The sequence below is a fragment of the Camellia sinensis genome, chromosome 14 (genome assembly GCF_055761805.1).
Source record: "Camellia sinensis isolate YWXY chromosome 14, ASM5576180v1, whole genome shotgun sequence".
In the NCBI taxonomy this organism is placed as follows: domain Eukaryota; kingdom Viridiplantae; phylum Streptophyta; class Magnoliopsida; order Ericales; family Theaceae; genus Camellia; species Camellia sinensis.
In genome coordinates, this window is record NC_138974.1 from 33,668,507 (window position 1) to 33,693,535 (window position 25,029).

General features: G+C 35.8%; 2 protein-coding genes across 3 annotated transcripts; one reads left to right on the forward strand and one right to left on the reverse strand.

Moving 5' to 3' along the window:
* Positions 1-926: 926 nt before the first annotated feature.
* LOC114317641 (F-box/kelch-repeat protein SKIP30) lies at positions 927-5,394 on the reverse strand. 2 transcript variants are annotated; one of them, XM_082906248.1, is made up of 3 exons: positions 5,199-5,363; positions 3,570-4,600; positions 927-2,279 (listed from the first exon to the last, which is right to left on the reverse strand). In XM_082906248.1, exon 3 carries the CDS (start codon positions 2,215-2,217, stop codon positions 1,180-1,182), a length of 1,038 nt encoding a protein of 345 aa, XP_082762374.1. In that variant the 5' UTR covers positions 2,218-2,279; positions 3,570-4,600; positions 5,199-5,363; the 3' UTR covers positions 927-1,179. The 2 variants fall into 2 exon arrangements, with proteins under 2 accessions (XP_082762374.1, XP_028120208.1); XM_028264407.2 differs by lacking the exon at positions 3,570-4,600 and having other exon boundaries at positions 5,199-5,394.
* Positions 5,395-20,282: 14,888 nt separating this feature from the next.
* On the forward strand, positions 20,283-22,438 carry LOC114317640 (non-specific lipid transfer protein GPI-anchored 16). Its single transcript, XM_028264406.2, has 4 exons — positions 20,283-20,867; positions 21,008-21,034; positions 21,931-21,999; positions 22,186-22,438. Exons 1-4 carry the CDS (start codon positions 20,531-20,533, stop codon positions 22,386-22,388), a joined length of 636 nt encoding a protein of 211 aa, XP_028120207.2. The 5' UTR covers positions 20,283-20,530; the 3' UTR covers positions 22,389-22,438.
* Positions 22,439-25,029: the final 2,591 nt, after the last annotated feature.

Below are 25,029 nucleotides of genomic sequence, written 5' to 3' on the forward strand. Positions count from 1 at the left end.
TGTATTTTATTAATGTGGCTTAAACAAAAATTTAATATTTATGTCATTTATTTTATTTTATTTTTTTGGTAGGGACATCATCATCCATCTCAATCTTGAATGTTGGGCAATTCAAGTTTCACGAAAATGTTGAATGATATGGCGCAGTCACAATCTGAAAATCTCGAACGAGACAAAGATGAAAGAAGTTGAAGATGTCAACAATAACAATGTTTCTTGGACCTATATTAATTTATTTTTAATTTACCATTGACAATATTTGTATGACTTCTAGGCAAGCCGATGTTGAAGCATTGTCATTTTGTGGAGGCTTATGTTGTTGAGTTGTTGAAGCATTGTCATTTTGGTATAAGCTTATGTTGAAGTATTGTCATTTTGATGTAGGTTTATGTTATTGAACTATTATATATTGGCAATATATAAATTCCTTTTGTTATTCCTTAGATTATATTCTTTGTGAGTTTTCACTAAAAAGAATTCACTTGAATTGCTACCCTACAATATTTGTTGTTGATATAACATGGAGGTTCCAGCCAACATTTTCTTCCTTTCCTTTACTTTTCTTTTCTTTTTATTATTTATTATTTTATTATTTTTTTTATTTTCTTAGGTGGGACCCACCCTATTTGTTGTTGATTTTTCTTTTCTTTTTATTATTTATTATTTTATTTATTTCTTAGGTGGGACCCACCCTATTTGTTGTTGATATAATAGGAAGGTTCAACCATCGACTTCTTCCATCACATTTCATTTTTTTTCTTTTTTTTATTTCCTTACCAGGTGAGACCCACCTTTTTCTGAAGATTTTCCTGAAACCCTTTCCTGAAACCTAGCAAATGAAAATAATCCTCTCCAACCACTATCTTTCATATTTTTGCGCCTTTCATATTGGGGGCCCTACTCTAGGCCCATCAAAAGTAAAAGAATGAACACCACAAACAAATTGATATGTATTTTATTTCAATTACCCTCTAAATAAAATAAATAAAAGGAAGTAAGTTTGACTTGTTTAAGCTATCATGTTCCCAAAAAACTCCACCATTAGAACACAAGGCCAGAGGCTAAGGGGTTTACAAACAAAACAAGGTAGCCGCTGAAAACCTAACCAAAGTTACAAAGAAGAGCACAATTCTCACAACAGAGCAACAAAATCCACCGTCAAAATAAGCAAAAAAGACCTTAAATTCTCAGCTGTGTACAACCCATGATAGTTCCATGGCACCTTGTCATAGGAGCCACGTGGCGCCAAACGGGTCTTTCACTCCCAATAGTCAAAACATTGACATCAGATAGCTTCTTGATGTCCAAATTCAATCGTTCTGGCCCTATCACCCCTCCAATCACATAAATATCGTCGCCCAACCCAACCATTGCAAACCCAATTCTCCTCCGGAACTCAGATGCTGAAACCACTACCTTGCTTGCTTCTGTTTCCTGCTTGAAAATATGGCCATGACTCATCACATAGAGTTCTCCCCGGATGACTGCCATTGGACCCTGAAGCCAACCATAATCTTGAACAGTCCAACCGAGCTTCACGCCATCCAAGACCTGCACGGTTGACAAACCTTTGTGCAAGACATGTACCTTACCCCTGATAACTACTCCTGAACATGCTGTCTTGTGAGTGTGGTGGAGATCAGGTATTGAAACCCAGACATCCTTCTCGGGATCATAAATTTCTGCTTTAGATATTGAATTCCGGCAGCTAGTGAAACCACCAGCAACAACAATCTTTCCGTCCAACACACAACATGCAAACATGGACCGAGGCACAAGCATGGAAGCTCGTGGGGACCACTGCCGGGTAAGAGGGTCATATGACCAGACCTCATTAGTTGCAAAACTACCATCGTGGTCACCAGTCGATGGGTCAACAGCGTCACTGCCACCACCGAGCACAAACAGCTTTCCATCAGTGGAGACAACACCAAAGTGGGCAAGGTGTCTGCTTTTCGAGGGGAGAATGGGGAGAGTAATCCAAAGGTCTCGGAGAGGATCATAAAGCTGCCACGTATTTCCAGGGTAAAATGCACACACACATAAAAAGTCCTCCGATGAATGGACTTCTTGTCGGGCTTTGAATAGCTCGGGGCTGCGGACGGCAGCTTGCCAGGAACGAGATACGAGCTCCAACTTGGGATGAAGGTAGAGGGGGACCCGTGCAAGGCACCTAAATGCAACTGCGTCAGGGAGACCTTCAATCAGCTCAGACATAATGGTTACTGGTGGATTTGTTTAGATTGTTTCTCCATTAAGAAGTGATAGAATAGAAATATCTGAAATATCAAAAGGAGGAAAAAAATACCATCAGCACATGAAGTCAAGCTAATGTATGATGTATGAGTACATTAATAATGTTGAATTTCAAATTGAATAATAGAAATGACTAATTGGGACATCCACAAGTTCATGACAATGAAACATCCAATATTTTGTCAATAAATTCAGACATTTTAATAAAACAAATCTCATCTAGACTTGATCATTCAAGACATCATTAGGGAATTTTTTTCCTGTAAAGCTTCATGCCAAAGGATTATTATTCTAATTTGCAGCTAAGCACTGCACAGAAGACATTAGTGATGAATGTTACATCCATTTCCCTCTCTACTTTTTTTTTTTTTTTTTTTCTTCATAGATGAACACACCACATTAACGTGCGAAACAAGGCACAACTCTTGTTCATACTGCCATGATCAGAAATAGAAGTTCCTCCCGTAACCATTTACGATACCTGATACACAATTCGTTAACTTTTATTATCTTCGAGTTGGACTTGGATTTAAAATTTGTTTTGTAATTAAGAATTGTTTATGTCTGATCTACAATATGTCACAACTCACAAGCTAGGATACAACACCCATTTAGGAAGAGCGCCAACACAATTCTCAAAATATCATAATTTTGAGAGTGCCTCTAGAGTGTGCTGTGCTTATCTAGGAAAAAGCTATATCTCAGTGTACATGCAATTTATTTTTTCTTTTCCCTAGTGGCAACAATTTATGATCAATTATATACATACATATATATATATATATATATGTTTTTTTAAGCAAAAGAATCCCAGAACTGATGGTTACCTTAGCTCACCTAAAAAAATATTCAAGAAATCCACTATCATAGTCATATTTGCAATCTTAAAAGTCAAATCAACTGAAATTTACAAATTCTAGCTTGAAAATCATATCCATGGCAAAAGGGAAATCTGCTCCACTGTCCGCAGATTATGTATCAAAGTCACAAGTCTCATTTTTTTTTTTTCTTCTAAAAAGGAACTGACCATTATAATGCCAAACATTAATGGTTTATGATTAAATTCTAATCTCCACAGTTCAGATGATGAAACAATAGTATGATAACATTTAAGGCTACAAGGATTGGGAATGATCATGGACTCCAAAGGCACCATTTTATTTCATTCATAGAGTACACATTACTCATCACTAAAAAAAGGTTTTTAAGGGGTCCATAATTATCAATAATGAATGATGACACAAAAAAAGATGATGAATTGTCCAAAAATCACTCATTCATGATCACAGAAAAAACAAAGATAGAATCCTAACCTATATGTCCAAATGCCACTGATCAAATAGAATGCAAATTCAACAATAATGACCAACTTCGATGCACCTCAAAAAGGTGAAAATCTAAGGAGATCATCACCGACAATAGTCAGCAAGTCCTAACAAGCATATACCTGTACAGTTCATACCTTTGTTACTTCTTAAATGGGAAAAACAAATAAAAGGGCAAAAACCTAAAATGAAAAAAGCTCTACAGTTCCAGCACTTCAAGTAGCTAGGGGATCAATCTCCTTCACAAATCCAATTATTCAAGACATCTGAAAGTCCATGTCTCCATAAAACTTCCAAGAACTAGGAAGTAGAACATTAAAAAAAGAAGAAGAAGAATTAGGCTGTTACATATGCTACCAGTGTATATTTACAGGTTGAAAGCCCAATGAATAAGTGAAATCCAAAGAGTTTTTTTTTTTCACTTAAAAAGCTAACACAGAAAATATGTTTATTATTATTGAGAGAGAGAGAGAGAATAGATTCATGTCAAATATAGGGCCAGCTAAAAGAAAATTTAGCCAACGAAGGTATCACACTCTGGTTAAATAAGAAAAACAAAAAGTGAACACAACTGGGCTGAATTGAACAACAAACAAGATGTTGGTAATAAAATTATTTCTGAGACTAAATTTAATTCTAGGATAACTGCTATGGGAAGAATTTCTAGAACTCCAAACAAATCATAACAAAACTTAGGCAGGATGCAAAACTCTCGAGCATCCACATGCATTCAAAGTTCCATTATTCAAATTGCAATTTGATGCCAGATATTTGTTAATTTCTCGCAACAGTAAGGCCCAAAAGAATTGGCTGCGATGTCATATATATATATATATTTGATCGGCAAAAGTCAGTTGTTAGTAGTTAGATTAGCACTTATGGGAGTTAGCCTCTCCACCCTTGCAAAGTACAAAGTGTTTGCCTCCTAATTCAACTCCCTTTTAGGCAGAGTTGAACCCATGACCGCCCCTTGGGACTAAGCCCTTAGAAGAGTCAACAGTAGGCCCCAAAAGAATTGGCTGCAGTGTGATTGACATAAGAAACATCACAAACAGGCAAACAGAAGAGAAGTATATATCAAACAGGTGATGAGAGAGATACTGATATGACAGATTTTCATTGTTTTGAATTGACATAGAGCAGGAAATCAAAACCACCATTGTACATTAGCAGTCACCACAGTCTACGCACAATCCACGCTTGGCATACCCAAATTGCCATCAGAGCTCAAACTCTCAATTAAATTGAAATGCATGTCAAATTTAGAATACCCAAATCAATAAAACTTCACAGGCAATAAACAAGCAAAACTTTATATGTATGTACCAAATACCAAATTCATTGAAATTAACACCCTCACATATAAACAAACAGATTATCAATTCATGCACAAATAACTGCAAGAAGTAGGTACAAAATCGAAATTCAAATCCAAAATGAAACAGAAATCGCAACTACATCACAATTTCAACAGTTTTGGTCAAAACCCACAATGAATTCAACACAATGGAAGTTGGGTTCGGAGTAATTCGAAAATTATTTAGATAAAAAAGTCATTTTTCCACCGATTACAAGCAAAAGACAAGTATTGTTGTATGAGCTGAGAGAGGTTGTAACCTTAAAGCCGAGATTCCGAGACCGATGAAGATAACAAAGATTTGCGCCCTGTTCTGAAAGATTTCTAGAGAGAGAGAGAGAAAGAGAGATAGAGAGAGAGAGGAAAGGGGCAAAGAAGCAGAAGTAGCGTTGGATTGCCCAAGTAAGACGCAAGTGGAGGGTCTTCAATTTCGATGTACAAAAATAAATGAATTATAGGAAACCCTATTCCCCATCTTTTTTTAATCTTTTTTTTAGTAGACATATGGTCCACTGGAATTAGTAAAAAATATATACAGGGGCAAAATTAAATTTTATATTAAATCACTTAAAATTAAAGTAATACGTGAGTTTACTAAAGTATCTTCCTTCATTGATATTTTTGATATCTCTTTATTATAAATAAAAGGGTTATGTTATGTGGAGACGTGTATAATTTTTTTATATGATTATTATGTACATTTATTTTATGTAAAAATTGATGAGTAATATAAATAATATCTTTATGTGTATAGAATTATAAATAACTGAATTAAATTAAATAATAAATTATTTAAAGTTAGTTTTAAAATTAAAAGATATGATTAAAAACTTAATTTGTTTATTTTCAAATCAATTTAAAATGAATATATTATGAGTTATCTTAAATTTTTATAATTATACAAGTTAGTCTTTCAATTGAGTTAAAAAAATTTATTGAATTTTAAAATATATTTAAATTTTTACTCAAGTTTTTAATAAAGACACTCAAATTGAGCTCGAGTAACTTATTTTTAAAGTTATATAAATGAGTTTAACCTGCAATTATTTTATACTCAAAATTGTTATTGTGATATTTTTTATCAAATGGTATTTTTAAGATAAGTTACACAAGACTCTGTTAAGTTTTGTTGAAATTAAGGTTTCCCATTCCATGATGATTCGAGTCACATTACAATCAATAATTAATTTTTAAGTTAATTAATAATTTTATTAATTTGAACAAAAATATATTTCAAAATAATATTTTTGACATTGTTTGTCATTTGTCTCTCTCACAGCATCTATTATAACACTTGACAAAGCATATTCGAAGCATCCACAACTCCACATGTCTGTATCAAAGTATTTTCCACAAACAAATCCAACATAAACATCATTGTGTTTTTACATTTAAAATAATAATAATTATAACTGTTTAATGTATGGAATAATTGGATTGGGTGTCAAACCAAACTCAACTGATGGGCCGGGTTTGCATTCAGTTGGGCCTGCTCTAAAGTCCAATGAGATTATTTGTGGACTATTGTTGTTTTTCATTAAATGACTCAAAAAATATATGATACAATCAAACTCTCACAACCAATTTCATTTCACTTCAAATGACAACACAGAAGGAAAAAAAAGAAACTGAATGTAACAATGATTAAAGAAAAATGTTAGAGGTCCAAATGTTTTACTAAATGTTCTACTAAATACCTCACATGCGTGTGAGACCTACATGAGACTCACATGGTGTGAGTTCCACACCCATGTGAGATATTTGATAAAACATTTGGGGGTCTCTAGCATTACTTACGATTAAAATCACTCTTGTACAAGTTGGAAAAAGGCATAAGAATGAAAACTATAACACAATTTTCATTAAATGACTAAAAAATATATGATACAAATTACAATCAAACTCTCACAACCAATTGCATTTCACTTCAATAACAACAAAGAGAATAAAATAAAATTAATGTGACAATGATTAAAATCATTCTTGTAGAAGTTGAAATGGTATAGGTTTTACACCCATGTGAGACATTTGGTAAAACATTTAGGGTCTTTAGCATTGCTCATGATTAAAATCACTCTTGTACAAGTTGGAAAAAGGCATAAGAATGAAAACTATAACACAATTTTCATTAAATGACTAAAAAACATATGATACAAATTACAATCAAACTCTCACAACCAATTGCATTTCACTTCAATGACAACAAAGAAAAGAAAAGAAAATTAATGTGACAATGATTAAAATCATTCTTGTGAGCATAAGAATGAAAACTATAACACAATTGCTTTTTAACACTGTGAAGAGCTCAGAATTGGTGGCGGTCGAAGCACATGATGATGAAGAAAAGCAACACTGCAATTTGAAAGGGTGATGATGACTTGATGCTGCTTCCACTGAACGAGGCACCAGTTGTCAAAGGAACTGTTTTAGAACCTACTCCTGAATTGGTTTAATTTATTTAATTATGCATTAGCATGAAATTAATTTTGTGTGTCCAATATATGTATATGTACAAGATTAAATCTACTCAGTTTAATATAGTTCAACATCTCATATATACATAGATATATTATACTTGCTGATGGAGTATTTGATTAAGATGGTGTAATTGGAGTTTGAGGAGTTCCATTGGAAGAATCAGCTGGGGAAAGGGGGTGGGGGGTTAGAATCCACTGGAGCAGGTGCTGGAGAGCCCACTGGTGCATTCATTGGACTAGGTACTAAAGCTGTGGGTCCACTTGCAACTGTTTTTTTCCGAAACATATTCAATGTTAATTTGGATACAGTAAGTATAGGATTGCGTAAAATTTTCTAGAAATCACACAGAATAATTGAGTACTAGATGAGGCTCACACTCTACCACGGAGTGTCGCCACACTATTTGCAAGGTTGTTAAGTTCGGGATCCTACATAGGATTGATTTGGGGGTTTATCGGATTGAATCGTAAGATCGAATCGAAAATCGTAAGATCCAACTAAAATGATAAAAAAAATGCACTAATTTTTATAGGACTAGGTAATACTATCAAAATATATATAGAATAAGCCCCCAAAAAAGAAATATAGCAATTCTAGGTAGCATTCAAACATTTTTTTTCAAAAAAAAAAAAGTCAAAAACATAATAAAAGTAAATACCAACATTTGCACACCATTGTCATTATTTCTTAATGAAAACAAGACAAACTAAATAAAGGAAGAACAAATAAAAGACTAAAATAAGTCATCATTGTCGCCGAAATTATCATCATTATTGCCACAATCAACATTAATCATTGCCACATCATCATCATTATCATCATCATCATCATCATCACCACACACGGTGTTATCCAAGTCCTCAATGCCTTCACCAATAGTAGCATCTTCAAAGTCATGATCAAAATCCCTTCGAGCATCCATGTTTTGATCCATAGCATCATCATCACTTACTTCATGAACTTCATCATGTTCTCTACCAATAGGATCACAACCTAAGTTGGAGTAAACAAAAAAAATTAAAAGTAAAATTAAAGTTATAATTTCTAATTAAAACTAAAACATGTGTACATAAACTTACAAGCTTGTTCCAAATTCCTTGCAAGGGCCACCACTTCATCTTCATCCGAATCACATCCATGTCGAGCATTCTTATCAAGCACACTCAACTAATTTTCTTCTCTTGGAAGAGTCTAAGTCTCTCTCTCTCTGTTATCCATTCATCATCTAATTGGACATCATCCAAACATAATGGATTCACGATTGCTTGTCTATTCATGTGTCGTTGTCTCAATTTCAAATTGTACATGACAAACACCAAGTCATTCATTCTCTTTTGGTACAAATGATTCCTCCATTTTGAGTGTACCATCTCAAAAGCACTCTAATTGCGCTTACATCTTGATGAACTGCATGTTAAACTTAATATCCTAATTGCAAACCTCTTCAACTCACGACATTCATTACCAAAAGAGTCCCACCAATCAGCTACATGAAATTTTAGTTATAAATTTAAAATTGATGAAATGAAAACAAATAATAAAATATTAAAAATGATACAAATCAACTTATAGTAAAAATAAAAAAAAGGCATCTGGAGATTTCTTTTTTCTAGTTATTATTGCATTTTGTATGTCAAAGAGTCCTCTTGCACTCTTGAATGCATCAATTTGCAAATCTATCTTCACCCACTCATTAGCATCAGGAACCATTCTTTCAAGACATTTGTACAGCCCAATTTTAACCTCAGCATCAGGCTGAAAATTGGGACTGTAATGAAATTGAGGGTTCAAGAAGTATGCTGCAGCATGCAATGGGTGATGGAGTAGGGATTCCCATCTTTTATCAATGGTGGTCCATATAGGATCATAGCTAACACCAGTGAATAAAGAGTATTAATGAATAAATAAAAGTTTAGGGAAATATAGTAGTAAAGTAAATAAATTTAACTAAATAAAAGTTTACTATGAGAAAACATTATTGAAATTGCTTTCAATTTCCTTTTTCGCACGATCTATTGCCTCGTAAATAAATCCCATCGCTGGATGCTCATCCGAATCCACCAATCTAAGTACTTTAATGAGAGCTACCGCAGCCTTCAAGCAAATAGAAACGTCATTCCAAAAAATACAATTATCTAAAACATTATCTTTAATATTTTTTACCCTTTTTAGACCTTGCAAATTGACTATTTCTCCACTTGGGTGATGTAAACAAAGAGAACAATGCACCCTTTTGCTCATAAAGGCGCTTCAAGGTCAAGTAAGATGTGGCAAACTGAGTTACCGCGGGCCTAATAAGTTCAATACCTTTGGTGAACTCCTTCATCCAATGAATAAGATTTGTTCTTGAATAAATGTATGCCACAATTCTTTTCCCCTTTTTAATTGTAACTCGATGAAGTTGGATTTGCTTCTTAAAGTCCTCTAACATCAAATCTATACAATGAGCGGCACAAGGCGTCCAAAACAAGCTCTTTCTCTTATCCATTAACATTTCTCCCGCCAACTTATAATTAGAAGCATTGTCGGTCACCACTTGCACAACATGCTCCACTCTAACCTTCTCAACAACCTCATCCAACATCTCAAAAACCTTTTCATCGATATTTGAAATGTCAGATGTATCCAATGATGATAGAAAGATAGTTCCATTAGGGCTATTGACAAAAAATTACAAATTGATCTTCTCTTTCTATCCGATCATCCATCGGACATAATTGTACACTTGATCTTTTTCCATTGTTCCTTGAACTCGTCAAGTAATTGCAATTTCTCACGCACTTTTTTTTCAAAAAATGTCACCCTAATTTCACGGTAAGATGGTGGCGCAAGGCCTTTTCCATAATCTTCAATTTTCTTAACCATAAGTGGAAATATAGGGTTGTTGACACAATTAAAAGGAATTGCACTAGTGTAAAAAAATCGAGCAATTGTTTGACAAACATCATCTCTCTCTTCTTTCTTAAATAATTGATTGATAGTTTTTTGATTTTGGTGCCGAGACTTATTCACCACAAATTTATCCAAACGCCCATAATGTTTTTGTTTGTTTTCATGGCCAGCATGCAATAATTCCACTTCTTCATCAGAATTATCATCACCAATATCAAGCATCCTCATTTTCTTATTTTGAGACTCAAATGTTTGAGTTCTTAAAAGACTAATAAATTTTTCTCTAACATCTTCCGAAACTTGGGGACATGGTTCGACATTTTGATGAGTGCATGCCAAATGGTGTTTTAATCTATATATTCCTCCAAAATGAGTAACATGACAGTATTTGCATTTTACCTTTTTGCTTGTAGCATCCACTTCAATGCCGTGTTCCCAACCAGGATCAGATCTGTGACCAGCAACATTTTTCCTCTTCTTTCCTCTTCCTGAACCAGAGGCTGACATTGTGTTTGTGTACTGCAAAATTGCAAATTGTGAAAATTAAAAGACATTTTTTCAGCAAGGTTTAGGGAAAAAGCAGCAACAAAGAACATCAGTAGCATAGTAGCAAAGAAGAACAAGGAAAGTTGAAGGAGGAAAAAAGAAAAAGAAAAAAGAGAAACAAAACAACAATATATATCTAATATAAATAAATAAGAGAAAAATAAAACAACAATATTTACAGAGCAAAAATAAATAAATATATATCTAATATATACTAACAGAACAACAATATTTACAGACCAAAAATAAATAAATAAATAAATATATATAAAATATATAATTTATATATAAGAGAAACATACAAAAATATATATCTAATAAATAAATAAATAAGAGAAAAAAAAAGATTAGTGAACAAAGAAGAGTCGAGTAGTGAAGAAAAAAGAAAAAAAAAAAGATCGAAGAACAGCAGAGAGGAAGAACAGCGAAGAAAAAAAAAAAAAAAAGAGCAGGCAGACTTGAAGAACATCAGCGAAGAAGAGAGAGGAGGAAGAAGAAGAAGCGTACCTGGTTGTTTGTGGATGCAAATTCTGAAATTTGATGTTGAATCTCTATTTCGCCAATTCGTATTGCCCTAATCACAGGTAAGGCTTCTCTGGTTGCTTTGCTTCTCTACTTCTCTTCTTTTTTGCTCATGATTTTGCTTTTAAGTTGCCAAAAAAAACCCTTTAAATTTGGATCGCACGGAGTCGCGATCCAGATACGATCCTAATGATCCCAAAACGATCCCACCACAATCTTGATCTGGGGTAGATCCAAAGCACAAGTTGGATTGAATGATGTATATTGGATCGTAGGATCGTAGGATCCTACGATTCGGATCACGATCTTGACAGCCTTGACTGTTTGTAGGTACTTTTGTTTTATGTTGTGTTTGGTTGGGGGATTTAAGAAAGGATTTGGAAAGGAAAATAGAAAAGAAAGGTGAAATGTGAATAAAATATGCTTATATTTCGCCTAGTTTCACACACTTTTTTCCTTTTTCTCTTCCAAATCCCTTCCCAAATCCCTCAAGCAAACACAACGCTAATTTGTGTAGTATAACTGATTTGGATATATGAGATTTTGAGGGCTGGTTTGGGAAACCAAAGAGAGTTGATGTTTTCAAAGCTGATAAGGATAAGCAGCAAAACTAGTAATTGAGAGCTTACCATTACAGTGGCTAACTGTTAGAGTATGCACATTACAAGTAGCAAGGAGTGCTAGAGCTAGAGTTTGATTTATATCAATGCCGAGGGAAGCACCACCACTAAGCAATAAGCAATAAGCAAACGCATGGATGAGATTAGGAGAAGACTATAGGGAGTCATGCTACCTATTATTGTGAAAAATATTGTTTGTCATAGTATTTTAAAAACATATATACCATTTTATATATAAAATATCCTAGTATAAAAAAAAATGCATATCTCATTTTTTTTCCATCTTGCATTCTCTTTCTATTTTGTACAAAAAAAAACTTGTTTATCTTATTAGAGATTCCTTCTATGGTATATACTTTATATATATATACAATTTATATATCATATTGTACATACATGTGTTTGTGTATATGGTGCAAAAAATTGTTTGTTCTTTTGGCTCCTTCAATAATAAAATCCTTGTTCCGTCCTTGAGCAAAGGCTACGTTTGAATGACACTACTAAGTTGAGAGCAGCAAGAAGATGAGTTTATGAATTACCAATAATATAGTTGAGACATGGTGCCAAGCCTAAAAGCACACTTGTGCAGCGTGATTGAGCTGGTGCACCGTTCCATAGCATGATAACAAGGATCAGGGCTAGTCCCATTTTAATCCCCTTGGAAGCCATTTACAGAATTGATGTTGTTGGATGTTCATGGCTAAGTGAAATGTGACTTTGGGGAGAAGAGATGGGACTATGTGTGGAAGAGAGAAGATCTCTTTTGCTTGTTGTGGGTTGGAAATTACAAATTTTGGTGAGGAGGGAAAGTGGGGATTAGTGTTTAAAATATGATAGTTCTGGTTTGAAGATACAAAAATTGATAGGTTGCTTTGGGCGGCCAACTCTCAAACTACTAGTACGTTGTGTGTCAATAACTTATTTATTTTTTTATTTTTTTAATACTTGCACTTATTTATTTTGTATTTCTTATGTCAATTCGGTCTACATTCAAAAGGGAATTGATAATTTCAAATTAAATACCAATCTCTCAATTACTTTAAGAGAAGTGGATGGACTATTTGTGTTGTGCCTAGGAGTTAGAAAATACTCACACACAAACACGCAAGCTAGAACACACAAGTTTTTACGTGGTTCGGCAAATCACCTACGTCCACTGGCAGCGGAATTCACTAAATTTGGAACAAAGAATTACACACTCTCTTATTCTCTCTTTGCTCTCTGTATTCTTTCTTTAACTCGCCACACTTGAACCTCTCCCATTCACTACCCTTTTATTGATACAATGGGAGAGCCAAAGTCTCCATAGCTATCGACAGGCCACCGACAGCATTTACAGCAGCCACCAATAAGATTTGAAGATCAGCCACCCTACCATGGAGTAGCTCAGCTAAATCTTTAGCCCAAAACTTTAGCTCCTTCATTTGTCTTCAATTAGCAGCTATTGTTGACTTTGGTGAATCAGAGCCAATCTTCAACAAATCTCCACCTTGGCGAGGATTCTCCATCCAACATAGTGATTAATCAACACTACTATGCACCCGAAGGTGCTCAATTCCGAGAAATGTTGACCAAGTCCAAACAGTGTTGGAACTTGATCCCAGAAAACACTTTTGTGAGCATAATGGCCTAATTATCTGTAGTACTAATCTTTTGAAGTAGAACATCCCCTTTATTTACTATTTCTCGAACGAAGTGGAATTGGATGTCAATGTACTTGGTGTAAGAATGATGAACCTGGTTCTTTGCTAAACAAATGACACTTTGACTATCGCAGTACACCTCAATGTGCTTCTGAACAATATCCAAGTCCTCAATCAACCCATGTAGCCAAATAGTTTCCTTAAAGGCTTTCATCACTACCATGTACTCTGCCTCTATAGTAGATAAAGCCACCGTTGACCTCCAACTCACCAGCCCTTTAGCAAGCGTAAATAAATACCTTGTTGTTGAACGACGTTTGTCCAAGTCACCAGCATAATCTGAGTGCACATATCTAACCAAATTCTATCCGAGTCGATTATCTCTCTCGAACTTCAATTTAGATTAACTACCATGTATGTATCTTAGGATCCATTTCACTGCCTGCCAGTGACCTTTCCTCGGGTCATATGTTTGTGCTTTTCTTTTGTGTGCGGAGACATTGAAGCACTAAGCTTGAAATGAGGGGCCAATGGTGTACTCACAGCTTTTGTTTTCCACTCAATTCCAAACCTTTCTAACACCTGTTTCAAGTATTGAGTTTGTGTCAAATGAATTGTGCCCTTCGTCCTATCTCTTTTGTTCTCCATGCCAAGAATTTTCTTTGTTTCGTTAAGATCCTTCATTTCGAACTCTCTTGTTAACTATGCCTTGAGTTTGTCAATCTCTACCTTGCTCTTAGATGCAATCAACATATCATCTACATAGAAGAGCAAATAGATGAAGGAACCATCGGGAAGCTTTCGGAAATATACACAATGATCAAATTGACTTCTCATGTATTCTTTCTCTGTCATGAACCGATCAAATCGCTTGTACCACTATCTCAGGGATTGTTTCAACCTGTATAACGATTTGTTTAGCTTACAGGCCCAATTCTCTTTTTCAGCAACTTTGAAACCATCTAGTTGGGACATGTATATCTCCTCTTCAAGATCTCCTTGTAAAAGGGCAATTTTGACATCGAGTTGAGCGAGCTCGAGAACAAACTATGCAACCAAAGCTAGCAAGATATAAATAGACGTGTGCTTCATAACATGTGAGAATATCTTATTGTAGTCTGTTCCTTCCTTTTGGGCATAGCTTTTACCTAACAATCTAACTTTGAATCTGATGTTGTCTCTACCTGGAATGCTTTATTTCTTGGTGTAAACCCACTTACACCCAATTACTTTCTTGTCTCTTAAAAGTTACAACAACTCCCAAGTCTGGTTCTTGTGAAGTGACCCTGATCTCTTCATCCATAGCCTCCTTCCACTTGATGCTTTCTGTATTCTACACGACTTCTTTAAAAGTGCACGGAATATTGTCATCAATGATTGGAAATGCATAAGCTACCATATCAGCCATCCAACCGGGTCGCTTAGCAACCCTTTTTCTTTTTCTGATTGTAATGGGTTCTGACTATTGTGGGGCTTCTTGAAATGGATCTTCATTCTCATCTGAACTCTCTTCAGGATCTTCTTCAAAGCTATCAGCTGAAACTGCTTCAGAATTGTTGACTGTCTAAATAGTCTTTGCCGGAGTCTCAAACTCCACTTAGATTGACTTCTTCAACGCTTCTCCATTCTCTTGAGGATTTAGCTGCTTTAATATTGTAGACTCATCAAAGGTAACGTCTCTTCTAGTGACAACTTTCTTTGATTTAGGGCACTAGAGTCTGTATCCCTTGACACTGTCACTAAAGCCCAATAAGATAACTTTCTTGGCTCTAGGATCCAACTTAGATTCTGTAACATAAAAATAAGCTGGACATCTGAAGATACGTAGCTGATCATAATCAGTAGCTGGCGCTCTTGACCATACCTCCATGGGAGTCTTGTCATCTGATGCTATAGTAGGTAGTCTATTGATAAGATAACGAGCATAGTTCAATGCCTTGCCCAAAAAGCCTTGCTCAATCCTGAATGTGACAGCATACACCAAACTTTCTCCACTAATGCGTTATGCAACTCCATTTTGCTGTAGCGTTCCACTAACTATGAAATGTTCACTATCTCGTTCTGCAACTCCATTTTGCTGTGGTGTTCCACTAACTATGAAATGCCTCACTATCCCTTCGCTTTGGCAAACCTTAAAGAAAGGATATGATGTGTATTTGCTGCCATTGTCGGATCTGAGCTTCTTGATTTTCTTGCCTGTCTGGGTTACAATCATTTTCTTCCATATAAGGAATATGTCTAACATCCCATCTTTGTGCTTCATTGTGTAAACCCATACTCTCCTTGAGAAATCATCAATGAACGACACAAAGTAGTGTTTACCTCCCAAAGAAGCATTTTTGAAAGGATCCCATACATCGGTGTGAATGTAATCTAGAATCCCTTTGGTATGATGAATAGTAGTACTAAACTTGATTCTTGTTTGTTTGCCCAATATACAATGCTCACAGAACTCAAGCTTCCTTGTCTTGGTGCCTTTCAACAGGCTTTGCTTTATTGACCCTTGTAAAGCCTTTTCTCCAGTATGCCCTAAGCGTATGTGCCAAAGTCTGGAAGTGTCTGACGCATCATCATCTGAGCTGGTGGAGACAACCACTCTCCCTATGATTATAGAGCCATTTAGAAAATATAAATTTCCCTTCCGAGTATCCTTAATTGCAACAAATGCTCATCGTACAACTTTGAGGACTCCACCTTCCACAGTTACTCTATAACCTTTAGAGTCTAAAACTCCTACTGAAATGAGATTTTTCATCAAATCCAGTACATACCGAACATCTTCGGGAATTCTGATTGTTCCATCATGCATCTTCAGTCGAATTGTTCCAACCCCCTTTGTCTGGCAAGCTTGGTTGTTACCCATCAGCACAACTTCTCTATCGAACTCTTGTAAGCTCGAGAACCACTGCTTGTTAGGACACATGTGGTATGAACATCCAGAATCTAGAATTCATTCATCAGAATAGCCAAGTGATGAAACTGTGAAAGCTGATCTTTCACTATTATCTCTATCTAGTGCAATGTTCATCTTTTCTTCTTTTTTATCTTAGTTGGGACAATCTTTTGCCCATTGTCCCTTTTGGCGACAAGAAGCATACTCGTCTTCTGCAAGACGTCTTCTGTCTGATGATCTCCCTCTGGATTTTGAGCGAGACTTTCCTCGCCCTATATATTCGTCTTGCCTCTGACTGTCAATGCCTCTAATGCTGAGTCCCTGTTTCCAGACTTATCTTTCCTTCTGAACTCAGTATTTACCAAGGCGTTTGAAATATCAACATACTTGATCTTTTCTTTACCATACAGTAAAGTGGTGGTGAGATGATCATATGTGTTAGGCAAGAAATTCAACAATAATAGTGTTTTATCTTCATCATCAATTTGAATATCCAGGTTTTTCAAATCGGCAAGAATTTTGTTGAAATTGTTTAGGTGAACATTCATCGAAATAAATTTCTTGTAGTCGAAATGAAACAACCTCTTCTTCAAGTAAAGCCGGTTCTCAATGCTCTTTGTCATGAACTTGTCTTTGAGTGCCTTCCAAAGCTCATTTGCAGTGTCATATTCTGTGAAGGCGTATTTCTTCTCATTTGCAAGGCAAAGTTGGATGGAACTGCAAGCCAGAGATTAACTTTCTCCCACTCAAACTCGTTCAAGCTCTCTGGTTTGTCTCCTAGAGTGAAATGCAGGTTTATCTGGACAAGCATGTCTTTAATTCGCATTTCCAAATATCGAAGTTGCTGCTTCCATCAACCTTTTCTATCTCGAACTTAGTATGGGACACTGGGGTCCAATGCCTAGAGCTGTTTGTAGTTGCTGGGTTATTTGTGGACTCGGTTGATCTCATCTCTGTAGATTCTATCATTTCTTCTCAATAATCTCCACTACAAACAATAACGAATGCTTGAAATGCCTGGAACACGACAAATTCTAAGCTCTCGAAGACTTCGCTCAAACTTTTAGTCTGAATCTCAAAAAATAGAATCTGTGATTGTGTCCGGTAGGGGTGTTCGCGGTTCGGTTTTGGACGGTTCGGTTTACAGTTTGGACCTACCGTATATGTGTGGTTTGGGAAAAATTGAACTCGTAACAGGTCGCAATGCGGTTTGCAGTTTGTGCGGATATGATTCGCGGATGTGCGGACGGCTTGCGGATTGGACTTTTTTCTTTAAAAATTTATTTGTGAGCCTTTTTTTTTTCTTCCTGTTTTGTAAATATTTATTTTTGTCCCTTTTACCCCCATTTTCTAAAATGCTCAACATTAATAATTAATGAATTAAAACTTATAAAATTAAAAACACAACAAAATCAATTTCTAACACTAGCAAATCATTTAAGATCCTAAACTTTTAAATAAAATCATAAACTAATACAAGCACATCTTTCTAAATCCTAGACTAAATAGTAATCAAAATCATTCACTACCCAACAATACAATAAAAGTAAAATCATTTAAAATCCTAAACTTACCTAAAAATAATTCTTCATTAACTTTTATATTCATCCAAAATGTAATAATAAAATAACAATAAATTATTGTCAAACTTCTTCCAATTCAAACCCATTAAATAAAATAAAAATATTTGCAAACTCACAAACCCCATCTAGGATAGGATGAATAAAATCAATGGTTCAGGTTTTTGAAAAAAAAGAAAAAGAAAGTCTAAGTGCGGGCGGGTTAAACCTGCAATCCGCAATAATGTCATATTCCAAATCGCATTCGCTGCATTGTGTTTGCGAAACAGCCCATTTGTATGCAGACCTGTTCGGATTGGGCAGTTCGGATTACCCTATGCCCAATTCTAGTGTCAGGAATGATTGATTTAGCTAGGAAAGCAATTTCTCCACCTCTCTAAGAACCTTAATGAAATTTCTCCAAATCTGGGGGCCAAAATTACAATTTCCTAGAACTCCAGGGACCTTTTTGCAGTTTATAGAAGTTTCAGGGGCTAAATTCCAATTTTAGCAAGATCAGGGACTGAAATGAAATTTCCCAAAACTTTAGGGGCCTTCCTAATTTCAAAATTTTCAGCTGACTGGGATGATGATGTGGCAGACACGTGTGCTGATGGGTTGATGATGTGGCGGATCATGTGATAGTGCGTGGCGTTGATGTGACAGTGACGTGGTAGCTTCCAAAAATAATTTGGAAATTTGTTTATAGAACTTCAGGGACCTTTTTGTAATTTATAGAAGTTTCAGGGGCTAAATTCCAATTTTAGCAAGATCAGGGACTGAAACAAAATTTCCCAAAACTTTAGGGCCTCCCAATTTTAAATTTTTCGGCTGACTGGGATGATGACGTGGCGGACACGTGTGCTGATGGGTTGATGATGTGGCGAATCATGTGACAGTGCGTGGCACTGATGTGATAGTGACGTGGTAGCTTCTAAAAATAATTTGGAAATTTGTTTGTTTGTGAAGGGTTTTGAACCCTTGATCTCAAGGTTTGGGACGAAAGCTCTAATCACTCTGCCATGTGGGAACTCGTGTTGTATTGTTGCACAAGTGAATACTTAAAGCCTTGAATAGGTTGCTTTCTTCAACCTCTATTTCTTCACCAGTCTGAACTTTCTGGGCAAGTCTCTGGCATAATTCTGGAAAGCGCGTAAAGCGTCCTCTTGGGTTGAGCTTTCCGAGTCTGAACTCCTCTCATTGAGGTAGTCGTTTTGGTCAGCTAAAAACTCTATTTTAACAACTTCGAAATTTTCAATTACAGAAAATTGCTCTGTTTTTTGCACAACAATACTTTGATACCAATTTGTTGTGCCTAGGAGTTAGAAAATAATCACACACAAACACACAAGCAAAGAACACACAAGTATTTATGTGGTTCGGCAAATCGCCTACATTCACGGGCAGCGAAATCCACTAACATTGGAACAAAGAATTACAAACTCTCTTGTTCTCTCTCTGCTCTCTGTATTATTTCTTTAACTCACTACACTTGAACCTCTTCCATTTACTACCTTTTTATAGATACAATAGGAGAGCCAAAGTCTCCATAGCCATCAACAGGCCACCGACAGGCCACTGATAGCATTTACAATAGCCAACAAGAAGATCTGAAGATCAGCCACCCTACCATGGAGTAGCGTGGCTGAATCTTTAGCCCAAAACTTCAGCTCCTTCATTTGTCAATTAGCAGTTATTGTTGATTTTGGTAAATCAGAGCTAATCTTCAGCAATTTCGCCTATTGATTTTAGTCCAATTTCTAAAGAGAGTTATCAATTTGATTAAATTAACAGTGTGAAAAATTTAAGAGTCAAATTAATGCAATTAGATTTATAAGGGCCAATTAACATAAAAGACAAACTACAAAAATTACAGGTTGCCTTTTTTTATTTTTTTTTCTTTTCTTTTCCTTTCTTTCATTGGGTTCAACAAGGGTTGTTTTGTAAACAAACAAGATACATGTTTGATTGATCCAAATAAATCTTTCTTGATATCAAATCCATAATATTGTAACATTTTCCTAATTAGTATTGTAAATAAGAAAAGTTATGTGTTAGGACAGGAATGACATACCAAATTATGTCATGAATCAACCTAAACCAGGGGACAATGACTGAATCATTAAATTAATAACATACTTGTAGATGACAAATTAAAATCTATAACTGTCATGCCAAACACACCTAACTTGGAACACCTATATTTTTATAAACTCAAATCAGTCCACAAAAATTCCCTTACTTGTTCAGGTTAGTTAAAGTAGTTCAGCTCCAAAAACCACTTCAAATCTACCTTACTGTTTCCCTCCAAATCTCTAAAACCCCTCCTCCTATATATCATCTACATTTCCATCAATCCCAAATCCATCTCAAACCCTCCAGGAAATACCATCCAATTTTCCTTCAACACCATTTGTTTGGTCTTTTTCCTCAAAACTCATGGAAGGGTCCAAAAATTTCCTCTCACTCATTGCAATAATATCTGCAGCAATGTTAGTTATTTCAGTTAAGGGGCAGCTTGGCACTCCATGCACAACCTCAATGGTCAGCAGCTTCACCCCATGCTTGAATTACATCACTGGAAGCAGCAGCAGCGGGGTTTCACCGGCAACTGGGTGTTGCGATGCAGTGAAATCTCTCATGAGCGGTAGCATGGATTGCGCTTGTCTCATTGTAACCGGGAATGTCCCTTTCTCACTGCCCATTAATCGAACACTGGCAATCTCACTCCCGCAAGCATGTAAAAGTTCTGGTGGTTTACCACTTCAATGCAAAGGTGAAAATTTTGTGTTAGTTAAGGGATATTTTGTGCAACATTTTTTGCCTTGCATCCTCTGTCAATGATTAATTTGTTAATTTAGTGATCATATTGAGACTTGTTTAATTTCTGATCATGTATTTCTTTATATTTTGCAGCTAGTGGTGTTCCGCTACCAGCTCCAGGTACCACCGGGAAGTTAACGAAATCTGTGGTTACTTTCCACTTCTAATCTGAAGTATATATATGTACATATCTGTATACGATGTATTTTGATAATTTTTTCCGCTCCTTAACTTTTTCGTAAATAATTGAATATCCTGAATTACATAAGGAGTGCGCTAGTTTCGAGATAAAAAAAAATCACATCCGTGAAGTTCAGAAAATTATTCAATATTTTCACAGTATCACGTATCTGTACTTTCTAATCAATCATTATTAAATATGCTTTCTCAGATTTTTCAATCACGCAACATAATACTCACCTACCTACATTCTCTACCAATCATAATATTATAAAATATCACATATCCATACTTCCATCACGTTCAATCTACTGGGCTCAATGGTCCCGTCCGTTAGATTACTTGTGAAAATTTTCAAATTTATCCTATAAATGCACCCACATGATTTGATAATATTTATTTTTTAAAAAATGAGCAATATATTTTAAAAAATCATTTTTGTCATCCATTTTATCATTATTAAATTAATTTAATTTTTTAAATTGAAAATTTTAAAAAAAAATTATAAAAATAAATAGATCAAATTATTAAAGTTGGCCCAAAACACAGAACCTTCGTTTGACATTTTGATTATTTTAGCCTGAGATTAAAAAATTTTGTTTAGGATAGGCTTTTTGGCTTTGTTGACTTTTATGAGAAAAAAAATAAAATGATTATGATTTAGATGTGAAATTTTTTAACCTGAGACTAAAAAACTTATTTTGCCTTTTTATGATTATTTTAGCTCCAACCAAGTCTAACTCAACTTTCCAAACGAGTGATAAATGGTCCGGTTACGTAATATAATAGAGTATTAAAATGAAAAAGTCTGCTAAAAAAGATTTGAAAATTGGCAGGTCCAGTTCAATTTGGTCCGACTAGCTCACCTCTTTCACCTGATGCTTCTGCTCCTTTTAGTCCCACAGGTAATGTACACAAATACTTGTCGCAATTTTCAATTTATTATATTTTAATTTTATTTTTATAATAATCGGGTGTCTATGCCAATTTACCTTGACTAATTTTAAGACTCTAAAGTTAATGATCGTAGCTCTAATTAATGTAATTAAGGCATTAATTTTCTTGATTTAATTCCCTTGTTTTGTGAGCAGCTTCAAAAGCAGCAGAAATGGCTTCACCACCAGTTGATGACACAACAACACCAGCATCTCCGCCGGTGAGTTTGGTAGCTCCAAAAGCAACACCTGGTATTCGACCAGTCGTGACTCCAACCTCGACCTCAGCTTCTAATCCATCCTACATCCCCTCACCATTTGTCCTGCTTGTATTCATCGGAATCATATATGGTTTTTAAGTGCTATTAATTTTTCTCTTGATAATAAAAATAAAAAAAGCGTCATCTTATGCTTCTTTGTGTTTTTCTGTTCATGCGTTGGGCGTTGAGTTTTGCTGCTATCAGTAAATCTGTAGTCATGTCCTTTCATTCTAATTTATGCCATTTTTTATTCTATTTTAGAAAAACATGAGTTACCATAAAATTAATATATGATACTTATAGTCATATGATTTTATCAGTTGGAGACAAGCCAATCTAGGCTTAACAACTTAGGTCACTGCAACTTCGAGCTCATCCCCAAGAGACTCTTCTCCCTCTTCCCTCCCCTCAAATATCTTATCTATACTCCTTCTGGTCCTAAGGGAATGTGATCGTAATACCCTTACCAAGATGCCAGAAGTGAAACTGCTTAGGAGCTCAATTTCTTGAGAAGTGCAGAAGTGCTTGTTGGGCTAGATAGCAGGTAGCTACTATACAAAGAACTAGTCTCGCTGAAATCAAAGAACCATCACAGAGAGAGACCACCACACAGTCTAGGCACCATTCACAGTGGAGTGGAAGCCCGCAGCTGGGTTTTGCTCGATGGCTGGGCCAAATACCCCTGTTTGCATCGCAGAGAGAGGAACAACACAGAAGTGCCCTTTACCTGTTCGACAAAATGCCCCAGTGAAACCTTGTCACTGTGCTGTCAAATGATGATTAAGGAGAAAGAGAAAGAGAAAGAGAAAGACAATGAGAGGGACAGAGAGGGTAGTAAACTATCATTGAAGAAGGGCAAACTAGCCAAGAGCAAACTAGCCAAGAGTAAATCAAAAAGCAAATCTTCGACTAAGGTATCTTTGAAGGAGTTTGTAAATCAGGTGGATCAACTATCTACTGATGATATGCCTAATGTACTTCCCTGCCGGTCTACACGCATTCGAGGCCCCCCCAAATCTCTTTCACTTGTAGATTTTGTGGGACCGTGGCAAGGGCCCTCAAATGTAAACAAGAGGGGATTGAGGGACGTAGATTCGGAGGATAGCTCAATTGAGTGTGATTGTGATCTTGGTACAACACAGTTTCGCTGGACTGTGGAAATGCAAGCCTCACCTGAGCAATCACCAAAGCAGCATCAAACACCTAATGCATGGAACACACCAACTAGAGTGCTAACTGATGTTGAGCAGTGGCCAAAATTGACCACTGTGTCCCCATTGGTGGCAAACGAAATGATGTTGTCAAATAAATTTGGCTCACTTAGTACTGATCAAAGGAAAGAAGTAATGGGTTCCAAGCAACGAGAGAGTGATAAGCCCGTGCGAGCTTGTCGAAATGAGGATTCGGTTGATCTACATATGGAAGATGGTAGTGAAGGTCTGGATACACTTGCTATATCAGGTAAACCTCTACAAGTTGGGAGCTCTTTAATTAAAGAAGAGATTAACAAGGTGTCAAAATTGAAGTATAAAATAAGTGCCTATAAGATTGAGAACCAAGTAGATGGCATTTAAAATGTCCCTATTGAGATCTCAAAAAAAGGCTTTTCTCATTGGGAAAATGCTTTGGTTGGATACTTCATTGATAAAAAATTCTCTTTCCATTATGTGAAAACTTGGGCGGAAAAACTTTGGGGAAATTTGCTTGAGGACGTTGTCTCCATTGACAATGGTTTTTTTATTTTTAAAGTAAAAAGTGAAGAGGCTATGGACACAATCTTGGAAGATGGCCCCTATTATGTTGGGGCTAGATTGATTGTTATTAAAAAATGGCAACCTGGACTAAAACTAACAAAGTGTGAATTTTCAAGTGTGCCATTGTGGGTGAAGTTGTACAATGTTCCTTTGGAACTTTGGAGTGAAGAGGGTTTGGGTTACATAGCTAGCATCTTGGGAACTCCTCTTTATTTGGATGAGCCAACTTTCAAGAGAAGCAGACTTACGTTTGCGAGAATTTGTATTGAAGTACCAGCAAATAAAGAGATCCCTAAGTCTTTCAAAATAAATCTTGGTTATGGTGACCTATATTAGATTCAAGTTGAGGTACCATGGAAGCCCCAAAGGTGTGATGGTTGTAAGACTTTTGGCCATACCACTAATTTGTGCCCTCAAAAGCCAAAGTCTTTGAACCCTCCCTCCTTCAAACATGAGTGGAGAGTCAAGGACACTAAAACACAAATTCCGACTAAATGGGAAGTGGTGAAGAAAAAGGGGAGAGATGGTGGGCAAGGTTCAACGCCATTGATCAACAAAGAGAGAGAGACGCAGTCTTCTATCCCTTCAACATCTAATGCCTTTGATGTCCTTGAATCGTGTGATATGGACGAGTTAGGAAATGGAGATTCAAGTCAAGAGTTGAGAAATAGAGGGAGTCCATCTCCAAGTGATCCTAGTTATGGGGAGACTTCAAAAGAGGATAACAGAAGAAAACTTAAAGCGAAACTTCATGACTTGAAGTATGCTAGAAGGAAATTCTGAATCCTTGTTTTGTTGGGAATGTTGTGCTTGTTTCTATAAGCTCAGTTTGTTTTTTTTGATGGAGTAGTTTATTTTGTTTATTTTTGTGCTCCCATCAAAAGCTGTGTGTTGAACTTCATTATATATTTTTCTTTTTTGGTTATAATATGACTTACTTATCCAAAAAAAAAGCCAATCTCTAGGAAAATTTAAGGAATTAGAAC